General features: G+C 42.5%; 1 protein-coding gene across 6 annotated transcripts in view; it reads right to left on the bottom strand.

Annotated features, from left to right (window-relative positions):
- The window catches only part of UBAP2L (ubiquitin associated protein 2 like), a 39528-nt gene that overhangs the window by 16539 nt on the left and 10446 nt on the right, over window positions 1–12543 (bottom strand). For all 6 annotated transcript variants that reach the window (XM_039218967.1, XM_039218970.1, XM_039218969.1 and 3 more), the window contains exons 6-12: window positions 12105–12200; window positions 11649–11694; window positions 11138–11250; window positions 7068–7120; window positions 5396–5481; window positions 3378–3549; window positions 477–675 (exon numbers count right to left, since the gene is read on the bottom strand). In XM_039218967.1, the coding sequence (XP_039074898.1) occupies window positions 477–675; window positions 3378–3549; window positions 5396–5481; window positions 7068–7120; window positions 11138–11250; window positions 11649–11694; window positions 12105–12200 (765 nt within the window). The remainder of the gene's footprint in view (window positions 1–476; window positions 676–3377; window positions 3550–5395; window positions 5482–7067; window positions 7121–11137; window positions 11251–11648; window positions 11695–12104; window positions 12201–12543) is intronic.

Raw genomic sequence — 12543 nt, 5'->3', positions numbered from 1 at the left:
CTGCAACTGTATAGGTTTTTTGTTTTTTTTTTTTCTTAGTTTTCTAACGTTTGTTTACTTTTGAGACAGAGTGAGACAGAGCTTGAACAGGGGAGGAGCAGAGAAGAGAGGGAGACACAGAATCTGAAGCAGCTCCAGGCTCTGAGCTGTCAGCACAGAGCCCGACATGGGGCTCGAACTCATGGACCGTGAGATCATGACCTGAGCCGAAGTCGGCCGCTTAACTGACTGGGCCACCCAGGCGCCCCTGCAACGGTATTATGTCTAAATTTGATTAGAGACACTGAGCCGCAAACTTTTTGCTATTCCCTAGCTTTCTGAGCTCAGCCTGTCTGACTAGAGGGTCTCAGTCATGGGAAACCAGCCAGTTGGCGGCCCTCCTCCTGACTTTAAGAAACATTCTCCACCCCGAATCCCGCAAGCTCCTGGCGGTAATGTTCCAATTACCACTTTTGGTCACTCTGCACCCTTCTCACCGTACTGCACCAGCGATGGGGACTGGGAGGCGGAGCCCATATCCCAAGAGGAGGTGGCGGTGGTTCCGGACTGAGAATGCTGTGCCGCCAACTGGGCCAGGGCCTGAGCCGTCTTGAACTGCTCCAGGAACTGAGAGCCCGTGGTGCTGCCGCCTTTGGCTTCGCCGACATCACCAAATCCTTTCCCCAACATGCTCACCTGCAGATCAGTAGAGAGATGAGAGAAATCTACAGCAAGCAAATGTGTTCTCTGCTTAGAAAGTCACGAAGTGTAAGTCACTAAGTGAGAGTCAGTAGAGAAGGTCACCAGACTGAGTACGCAGGCTAGTCCATTAGAGCACAGGCTCCAGAGTCAGACTGCCTAGATGCAAATCCTGGCTACATAACTGTGGAAAACTAATTTGTAATTTCTCTGTACCTCATTTTCCTCACCTGAAAACAGTAGTGCATAAACCTATACAAGGATCAAATAATGTAGGTAAAGCACTTAATACATGTATGGTACGTGATGAGCATCATTAAACTATACACCATTGCTTCCTCTTTCCTCAGGTATAAAGATGTAATAACTGGAGAAACTTTTCTTCTTTTACTTTTTTGGCAAGTCTTTTTTTGGTTAATGTTTATTTTGAGAGAAAAGCAGGAGAGGGGCAGAGGGAGAGGGAGAGAGAACCTTAAGCAGGCTCCAAACTCAGCATGGAGCCCAATGTAAGGCTTGATCTCACAAACTGTGAGTTCATGACCTGAGCCCAAATTAAGAATCGGACACAACCGAGAGACCCAGGTGCCCCAGAATTTTTTTCCTTTTAAACGTTTACATCAGGTGTCTAGGTGGCTCAGTTGTTAAGCATCTGACCTCAGCTCAGGTCATGATCTCATGGTTCACGAATTCGAGTCCTGTGTCAGAAGTGCACAAGCCCCACTTCAGGCAAACACAAACCCTGCTTTGGGTGAGTCCTGTTTCTCTCTTTTTCCCACTGCCCCTCTTGGGATTCTCTCTCTGCCCCCTCACTCACTCGCATACACGCTCTAGCTCTCAAAAACAATAAATAAAAATACTTATGTCGACCAGTATTTACTTTTTTACATTGTTTTTAATGTTTATTTTTGAGAGAGAGATAGAGTGTGAGGGGGGAGGGGCAGAGAGAGAGGGAGACAGAATCTGAAGCAGGATCCAGGCTCTGAGCTGTCAGCACAAAGCCTGACACGGGGGCTCAAACCAATGAACTGTGAGGTCACGACCTGAGCTTAAGTCAGACCCTTAACCGCCCAGGCGTCCCAAGCAATATCTGATAATTAAATTAATATGAAAGTTAATATAAAATTTCACTTTAACCATTAAGGCTCATTTTCCCCCTTCCACTAAACAGCTCAAAAGTAACAAGAAGAGCTAGCTGGAGCCTCACACTTCAATGCTGCTAGTAACTAGCACAGAGGCAAAGAAGAGAAGCTAAAGGCCTGTCAACACCTCTGCACCATACAATCAAATAATGAGCCCGTAGGATTCGTCTTCTCTGTGTGTATCCAAGTTCTACAGGGCAATTATGAATAAGAAAGCAGAATTTACTCTTACGCTTTTGGGGGGATTTTCCCCACTCCCTACTGCCAGGTAAGACGAACAGCCTCATCCAGAAGATGACACGTGGCCTTGACTACTCCAAAACACCTTCAAGGAGATTGAATCTAATTTCCCTTTCTCATTCAACCATATCCTTCCTTATCACCATCAAAGAGCAGCGCTTTCTTATACAAACCCAAGGTAAGACAACTCAGGGTAAGACATTTTTTTTCTACTTCAGTCTATATCCAAAATTATACAAAGGAAAACAAAAACACCGGAAGTTGAGTTAAAAGTATGGAACTCTGGCAGAGAGATGATCCCACGTAGTAATGGCTATCAGATATTCTGCAAATACTAAGCTTTATATTAAAGATACAGCATGTTACGTAACGTCCACATACGGGGAGCTCTTATATTATTTATATCTATTAAAATTATGTTTTACATCTATTAAGTTTTAAAGAAAATTAAGCCTCTAATGTTTGTTCTTCTTCAATTTTTTTTTTTATGTTTTATTTATTTCTGAGAGAGAGAGAGAGACAGAGACAGAGACAGTGTGAGCAGGGGAGGGTCAGAGAGAGAGAGACATAAAATCTGAAACAGGCTCCAGGCTCTGAGCTGTCAGCACAGAGCCCGACGCGGGGCTCGAACCCACGAACCGTGAGATCGTGACCTGAGCCAAAGTTGGACGCTTAACCGACTGAGCCCCCCAGGCGCCCCTGACCTTGAATTTCCTAAATGAGACAAGAAGTCACATGCCTTAAGTACTCTAGGTGTTAATAACCAACACCACTGCTGCTCCCACATTTATATGGCCTTATCCACGACCGTACTCCATGTTCCTACAGGCTTGTATGGCAGGCATAGCAAGGGCTCTTATCCCTGCCTACAGGAGGGGAGGGACAGTGGTAAGCAGAAACATTCAGGAAAACCCCAAGTTTTTGGAAGCCTAGTCCAGAAACATCTGGTTTAAACAAATTTATATGGCAATTCTGCTCTATCGAGAAATAGGGAAATGCTATAACCTCCTATGCAAGTTTAATTAGGATTGAAAAAGGATTAAAATTTGATGTCATTTTGTTCTCTTCAACGGCAGGTAATGCTTGGCACAGTGAGTATTTGGGAAGTGGGGAAGTGATGCGGATTCACTTTTAGAAGATTCAGTCTGTCCAAAATGAAGTCCTCCTATCACACAGCACGTTCCTGCCCAACTCTACATGCCTACCCACAAGGCTACTTAGCGGACAAAAGGGGATGCTCTGCGGCAACCCAAACCTGTCACTGGAAGGCAGTACTGCACGTATGTGCTGGAGGCAGAGGGCCCCGGACCTCCTCCTTACCACACTGTGATGAGAGAACGAGTTTCCCGGAGCAGGCTGTGTTATGGTGCTCTGCTTCGAATTACTGAACACCAGAGGCTGCGCAAGAGAAGGAGCCTGAGATGGATCCAGATTAGAGGAGTCATTCTCCATAGAAGATGGTGTCTTCCCCAACAGAACAGCAAGGTCGATTCTAGTGGAGAGAAGGAATGTACTGAGGAATAATGACATAACCTTCTAGCATTCCCAACTCACAGAGTATGACTAGATCAAAATCACTTGTCAAAAACACAAAGACTAGAAATGTTTAATTGACCAAAATAAATAATGTGTAAGAGCTACTATAGGATCTAGCTGTGTTCCAATAGCATTGTCAACCATAATAATGTTAAATACTTCAATTTAATTAAGTTAACGGATTAACAAGTATTAGTTTTAACGCAGCAGCTTCATCTTTGGACCAAAATCTACATGTTTTTAAATGAGTATTTTAATAATGAATACCTGGCATTACCAATAACTAATATTTAAAAACATATACAAGTCCACTGGCATCTTGAAGGGTCTTTGAAATTTCTCCAACTTTTATAAAACTTCAAAGTTACCAGTGGTATAAGGAGAACACGTATAGTTGGCTCTCCAGCACAGAGCTCCTAAAACCCTTAACAGTTCCTAAGTGTTTTTTGTTATTCATAACAAGCCTCTTTCAACCAAAGTCTACACTGAGGAGGTTACTCAGGGTGGGAGGCCCCTCACAGAGCTGCAAGAAGCAGGCTGCCACCAGAAACACCAGCAATGGGATTAGAGGGTTAGAACTTTCAGCCCCAGCATACTCTCTATACCCACTTCTAGAGTCAGAAGGGGCTTGAAGAATGACTTCAACAGCCAATGGCTTAGTCAATCCAGTCTATCTATGTAACGAAAATTTGATTTAACACTCTAAAACAAGGAGACTGAGTGAGCTTCTGGGTTGGTGAATGCACTGATGCTGGTGAAATGTGCTGGGAAGGCAGCACACCCAGGGGCACTGAGCTCTGTACCCTAGCCCCTGTCCTGCAAGTGCATCTCTTCCAACCGACTGTTGTACCTGAGAACTGTTCATAACAAACCAGTTATGGCAAGTGAAACTCTTCCCTGAGTTCTGAGTCATTCTAGCAGATTTCTGAAGCTAAGGGGAGGGAGGCTGTGAGAATCCCCACATTTGCAGTCAGCCAGGCAGAAGTGTGTGGGCAGCCTGGGTGCTCATTTGCAGTGGACCTTGGAAGTATGGGTGGTCTTCTGGGATGGAGGCATCAACTAGGGTCTGTGCTAACTCTGGAACGTATCGGAATTGAACTGAATTATTGACCACCTTGTTGGTGTTCAGAGGACTGAAGAACTGGTGTCAGTAAAATGAGATTCTGGTGTCAGAGAAAAATAAGACACATCCCCTCTGGAGACGAGACCCCTAATGTCCTACTTCTAGCACATTTCAGGCTTCTAAGTTAAAAGCTATCGTACCCAGGTCTAGAAATAATTCAAGAGGTTTTCCAGGGATACAAATATTCCTAGTAAGTGTATCTCCCTCTACTATTCCCAATAACTAAGGTTCAAGTTCTAAAAAGTTCATGAGCCGGATCCTAGGGGAAAAATGACCATTTTACTTAGCAGGATTAGCAGACAAAAATCATAATTATGAAGCAACTGAAACAGCTACTGAACAGTTCCTCAAACTGAAATAAATGAAAAAATTTCCATGTTTAACTTTGCCTTACCATCAGACAAGTTCTAGTGTGCTAAGTTTCAATTTAATCAGGTTGGCCTATGTAAACTAAAGGGGCTATTTTGGAGAGAATCATCTTTAAAATTGTAAAAAGTGGACTCCCGTTCAGTAGATCAACTCTTATAACCCTATCAATCAACTAAAGAGGAACCTCGCGTGCTTGGTTCCCATTACCAGCAGCACCATGGGAGCTTGTGAAGGGCCACTGCTACTCTTCCTTACAGCTCTCTCACCAGGCCCATCTGGAAAAAGACACTGAACTTTACCACACACTTGCCTCTGACCAGCAGTGATTGTCACATTCTCCGCAGGCAGAGGCACTGAAGACACATTAGAGGCAGTGAAGATCTTGGTCTCAGAAAGCTGGAAAACAGAGGGATTAGTCACTTCTGGTGTTAGGTGGGCTACAGTCAGAAACCTGGTGCAGGTAAAGGGAACTAACACCGAGGGGGGAAAACCCTCAGAAAAGAGAAGCACCTAGCCGGAGGAACCCTACATGGACTGACCTCCGTTACCGTCTACATATGCTCTGTGATTTTACCGAAGGAGTATAAAATCAAGAAACCCTATAAAATATAATGGGAGTCATGTGATATGCACAATGAACTTGCAAGAAGCTGAATACACATGCTACGCAGAAAGAGAGCAAACTCTCTTATACTTTCCCATTAGAGTTCCCAACTTGCACCTCTACCCAAACCAAACTTTATCTTCCACTATTCCTCTCAAAGAAAAAAAAGGTTATAGCCAAGACAAAAACCAAAATCAAAGAAATTAATTCCTGGTTTTTGAGCAGTAAGGACACAAGTGCTGGTGAATTAAGGTCTTTGTAGGGACAATTTCAACTATATGCAATTTTTGCCTTAACAGTGAACTTATTACACCTACTCTTTGCATTGTAAGACCCTAAAGTCAGGTAAAAGATTGTAGGGATGGTAAGGAATAACTCATCCCACCATTCAAAACTTGATTTGGTTTTGTTTTCACTTTTTGACTAAAATCTCTTCTCCAAAAACAGGGCATCCACTCCCCCAAATATATCATTCCCTGGAAGTTGCTTAAACAGACAAGCCACATCCTAGGAAGTATTCACAAGGCAGTCTAGCTCAGTAACAACAGAAGAAATCACCCTCTAATACTGATGGATCTGAAATTCTAAACACTCAGGTCTGGCAAGCCCAAACAGTTTGACATACCCTCCGATCACCATAAAAGCTGTCTTGCCTAAGTACACACAAGCACAGAAAAATAGACTGAAAAAATGTTACAACGGGACTTAATCTATGAGGACTGAAAACTAGAATTCACAACAAAACCCTGACTGTGACCAAGAATGAGCAAAATTCTTCTCCTCAGGTGCTACTCCATTGAGCTCACGGTGCTGGCTTACGTGCCACCTCTGTGCCACTCATGTCTGAGGTGTCCGTGTGGAGTCACACTGGAAGACAGTTATATACATTCGTCCCATTTACGAAGCTGGGCTTCAGAACCAACCAGATTGTGAACTTGAGGACACGGTACTCTCTCTCTCTCTTTGCACCCACCTCTAAGCCAATCAGTGCCTGAACACGAACTTAATGGCCAAACTGGCTCAAATGGAGTCATGTGCCACCAGTAGTGGTTACTCAGGCACTACCTGCCTAACTCCATTTCTGGTGCCCTATCCAACCACCATCTCTTCCTGGGGTAAATCTGACAATCAGATATTGGACTTACACAGGTGGACTTGCCCTTTCCATAGTCTGGTTCCATAGAGTCCTGTTCATGCCCAGTCTCCTTCATATAACATGTATGAAATGTTCTGGCTCAGAACACTATTCTGGATGTAAAAGTTTTGTGTCAGAATCTTAATGGTAAATTTTGAGGGCATAGAAACATACCCATTTCCTATCCCTAAACACCACTTAGGGATAGAGGGCACTAGTGAGGAGTGACCCAGAAATACCTACGTCTTCATTCCAATCTTCAGTCCCCCACTCCTCTGCAGCGGTCCTCCATGCGCCTGGCAATAAAGGAAGAACAGTGAAGAAACTTAAGTGCTAGTACAAAGCATGTGCAAAACACACTAACGTATTAATATTTTTGGCAGCCAGAAGAGTAACCAGATTTTAGTAATCAGAAGAGATTCCTAGGCTTCAGAGGGAGGAAAAGACTATTTAGAAAGGGATACCTCAGAACACCAGGGTTTTTAATAAGATTAGGACTTCACACCTACTTCCAGGATTTGTTACACAGCTTTAACAGTGATGGGGGGTGGCGGAGCAGGGGGTTGGGGTGCAGGCAGCAGGCAACAGGTCCAATGCTCCAGGCAACCTCTTAAGACCACTCAAGCCCTCTGCCGTAGCGGTCAACTCCAGTGAAATGGAAGCAGCCAATTTACACCAGAATGTAAATGATACCCCCTCAGCTGGTAGGAGACCACATGATGGGCAGTCTGAAAACAGGGCAGCAGTGATGGAGGGACACAAATGGCTGCCAGAGGACAGGGGAAGGGCAGTGGAGGACAGGCTTCCAAACTGTGGGCACTGACAACTATCTGCTATCAGAACTCAATGTAAAGATGCATACTCAGCAGAAGTCAAGTGTATAGATCTCATTGGTTGAACCATAAGAAACACTCACGGGCTGTTCTTTTCCATGTCTTTTCAGAAGACATTGGACAAAACTGGAAAAGCAAACATGTCTGTTATTATCCTAACCCTGATCCCACAGAAGGTGACCTCTAACCTGCCAAGGGCACAGTATACACAACACAAGGTTACACTCGCCCCATGCTGGTCATAACAAAGTCAGGCTGGTTTCTATAGGAAAGGTCCATCAGCAGTAAACCCACCTTCCACACTCCCCTTGTTTTGCTTCATGTATACGTATCGTCAGAAAAGGAAACTATTCTAGAACCAGGATTCTTCCCTTTAACTGAAGAACCACAGTAAGAAATAACAACCTACCTACAGAAAGGGACAAGAACACTCCTTATTTTCTTCTCTAAAACAACAGTACATACTCATTAATTCTTCAAACCTTCCTCCAAATGGAGAAAACTTCTTTTAAGAATTAAAGTCTGGGGGCACCCGGGTGGCTCAGTTAGCTAGGAGCCCGACTTCAGCTCAGGTCATGATCTCCCAGTTCACAAGTTCAAGCCCCATGTTGGGCTCTGTGCTGACAGCTTGGAGCCTGGAGCCTGTTTCGGATTCTGTCTCCCTCTTTCTGCCCCTCTCCTGCTTGCAATCTGTCTCTCTTAGAAATAAACGTTAAAAATTTCAAGAAAAAAAAGAATGAATATCTGGCATTCAGATATTCACTGTCACTGAAGAGAAATATCCTAATACATACAAAACCCATATAAAATTCTTCTAGGGGCACCTGGTAGGTTCAGTCAGTACAACATGCGACCCCTGATCTCAGGATTATGAACTGAAGCCCCACGCTGGGTGTGGAGATTATTTAAAAATAAAATCTTTAAAAAATATATGAAATTTCTCCAAACATTTAATAATCGAAGAACCCTATTTTGTAGAGAAAAAGACATTATGACGCCTCTTCCAGGCCCATTTATAACTGCACAAGGGAAATTCCAAACCACTTAATAATGGCAATGTTCTCCAATCACACGAAAGTCCAATTTCAGTTTAGACAGATTACAAACCACATTCTTTTCTCCCTCTCTGGTGACACCACTCTTCCTCTCCGTTGACAACCATCCTGCCTTGAATAAATGTAATCCAAGATATGGGTTAACACATATACATAATCCTGGAGTCACAAGTGACCCAAGAAGTTATCTCCTATTGATAGGCTCTCTCTCAAGGCAGCAATGTTTTCCTGCACTCTGGCGACTGCATCAGACTGCATCTGGCGAAAGTTAGAATGCAGATGCCTACTTGATCCAATACAAGACGCACAGTCATGGCCAAGAAGGCTGTACTGAAGAGGCACAAAGGAACAGAAAGAATGCAAAGGCTCTGAACAAGAGGTAAGGGTTTCCATTCTGTCAGCAGAAAGCAGTCAGTACAAATGTTAAATATTCATTAAATGAACAAAAATTTTTAAGAAGAGAAAACAGACACAGAATATGAGAAAAAACAGCAGAGAAGGGAAAAAAAGCAGGAAAACAGAAAAATGACATATCCACAGATATTTCAATTCATAAAATCTATAAAAATATCCGGGGCAATTAGGCGCCTGGATGTATCATACCAGGAGCAGTCTCAAATTTTCGGGGATAATTTGACCCCTCAACCCCAATGAAATCAAGTCCTGAAACAAAAAAGAAAAGAAAAGAAAAAACAACCAGTGAAATTTTGCTTATGAATGAGAACATGTGCCCCCAAAACACAATTCCCACCGTACCTGTGGATATTTTAAGGATAGGTTTCAATTTCTTTTTAAAAAAAAAAAGGGAATTTGAGGTTTGCTATCATGAAAACACAAAAAGAGATCACGCATGAAGGTCACTTAATACTGTGAAATTAACAACAAGAACACATCAAGCTGCACCCAACACGTTCACACAAATGAGATCAGCATCACAGTTTTTCATTCAGCCACAAATCCGATTTTGAATTCAAACCTCCCAAATCTGCTATTCTCTCCTCAGTAGAAATAAACACACTCCATCCTTCCTTGCTTTCCAAACCAGATCCTTGCAGAAAAGAGCTAAGGCTTGCAATCTAGGACTGGGACACCATGCCTGATTTTCAATCCAGAACTGAAAACAAATCCCTTAACATCTATTATCTTTTCTGCCAATGAGAAAAAAACCAAATAGTCAAAAACTAGTGCTCAAAAAGAGTAACTTTTGGTATTCAGACTGCTACCACGCTGCCTCTATAAGCCACCAAGAGCAACTTTATGCCTCCTAAAATTAAAAAAAAAAAAAAAAATTCATGGCCAAATGGGTCCAGGGAATTAAAACTGATTTCCATCTTGTCAATAACTCAACTTCAACCTCCACCAATGGGAAAACTATTCAAAATGAATCTGTAAGATAGCTTGATAAATGAAAAGCAAGTAACATTCAAGACCTGAGGTTTAACATCTTGTGAGCAACAGATTAACTGTGCCAAAAACCTTCCTAAAGAGAGAGATAAACATCAATGATCTTTGAAAAGCAGCAAAGTGAATAAATGGATAAGGAGTCAAAAAGCTGAATTCATACTCTAACACTTTACTCATTTCCCCCCTTTATAAGTGAAAAATCTCAAGCTCTCCATGTATTGCTTCAGCCAAAAGGAAGCAAGTGATCTCAAAAGAATACATACTCTGCAGCCCAGGGGCTGTTCTTATTTAAAGGGGTAAAAGTATCTTTCACTCCCAAACACATTTTGGATTGTCCCACAAATCTAACATACCCTTCCATATATATAGTCTACTCAGACACCGACACCACAAGCCTGCGAGCTAAAAACACAACCTTATTCAAATCCCGTACTACTCTTCCACACCGCGAAAACTCTTCGACAATCAGATCTAGAAAGCTGTGATTTCCTTCCTGCCCAGAAACTAAGATTTTCCAAAAATGAAGGTAAAAAAAGATATTATCTCCATGCCAGAAAATAAACTTGACACTGGGCTCTGATTCTGGGCCTTGTTCATCTAAGTGGTGACTTAATTAATTAATTATGGATACTTTTTCAAAAGGCAAAGCTAGAAACCCTAACAGAAATGCTAGGAAACACACCTGGAGCTAAGGGCAGCCACACGTTGTATCAGAAAGAGCACGGGCCCTTAGAGTTCAACAATTCTGAGTTCAAATACTAGCAAATTTCACGACCGCCCTTGTGGAGATGGCGAACAGTGTTGATTTCACAGGCGAGTACTGAAGGCCAGGTAGAACAGCATGGATTAAGCGCCCACAGGCACATAGTCAGGAAAAAGAACGCACGGTATTTCCATTGCCATCCCTTCCTCCTCTATCTCTGCACCCAAAACTATTCCTCCACCTTTTAATATGACCATAACCTAAAAATAATTATTTCCTTAGGTTTTTAAAGACCAGAAACAGTAAACAGTCACTCACTCGTCCCATCATCTGGTTCAAAGTGGCCAGTGTTGTTCCACGTACTGCCGCTATTATTGCCATAGTTATCATCGGTATTGGCTGGCTCTGCATAATCAGCTGGATTAAAGGTTCTGTGGGTACAGGAAAAAAAGCTTAAAAGGGTCTCTGACCTCTAAGCAGCACCAGCAAAAATTAACAGATTCCATGGAATAATCTCAATTTATGTCTACTATTTATTTTGGGTTAGGACATCAATAATCGTAATAAAATCCACACAGAATTTTGGAAAACAGCAGGTATTTGCATTCAAATGAAGTTCTGAGATAATGACCCAAGTAGTAAATGCTTATCTCTAGCACTACATCTACATACCCATCTGATTAAGTGGTTTAGAAATCTTTCTGATCACATTTTGGTTAAGGCTGCATATTATCCTCAGGGTACCAGGATATTAGCCACTCTAGGACATTATGGTAATACCTAGGGGGAAAAAATATAAAGACTTTGACATCAAATCAGTAAAACTTACCCCATTCCTTGAGCAGAAAACCTTCCTCCCCGTCTACCAGAGCCACCTTAAAGAAAAAAAAAAAGTATTTTAGAAATTGATATAAAAAACACCTTGCCAACTGAGGCTACTCGAATAATAAATGGTTGATATTATTAGATGTTCTTTCTTTCACCCTCTAGTGTAGTTAATGTAACACAGCAGGCAATCATTACTATTGACAGATTGTTCCTTTGCTGACCAAACTGCTGGGTCCTTAAGCAAATACATTAACATCAATGTTAAAGACTAAAGGAAACGACACCTACCTTCTTCTTTTCCACTGCCCACTCAGTAATCTCTACAATTTTCATGACTTCTCAGCAACCCAGGTAATGAGGTGCCCCGTGAATTTGTTTGTTTTCAAATAAAGTCGACCCGTACAGAACTAATAAAAATACCCTGCCCCAATATCCACCCCCCCAAGAAAATGATCACCTCTTCCTCGGCCACGTCCTCTTCTGCCTCGTTCAGTGCCTCTTCCGGAAGGTCCTCCGCTCTTCGTGCCATCTATTCCGTTTTCCTGACCCCGAACTAAAATTAAAAACACAGATAGCCAAAACAGAGTCAATGGAATTTATGTAAGTATGTAAATGGCACATATAGACGGTGGTGGGGAGACAAAACCGAGAAGAGATAATGAGATGATGGGACATGATAGTTACCCGGGGAAAGGTGATGAACCACAACAGAGAGCTATATGTCAGACAACTTTAAAAGTGACTGCAAGATAATTTCATGCCAAGCTGGTAGCTGTAGCTAGAAAATGCTACATGTAAAAGATACGAAGGTCTCAGAACAAACAGTGGCAAGAAAAAGATCAAAAGGATGATATAATGGTTACCAGGTCCAGCCTACCAGGGCCCTGACATCCCTG

Source organism: Hyaena hyaena, unplaced genomic scaffold (genome assembly GCF_003009895.1).
Source record: "Hyaena hyaena isolate Hyena2069 unplaced genomic scaffold, ASM300989v1 scaffold_783, whole genome shotgun sequence".
Lineage (NCBI taxonomy): Eukaryota > Metazoa > Chordata > Mammalia > Carnivora > Hyaenidae > Hyaena > Hyaena hyaena.
The sequence above is the reverse complement of the archived record's forward strand: the minus strand, read 5'-3'. Positions and strand labels throughout refer to the sequence as shown.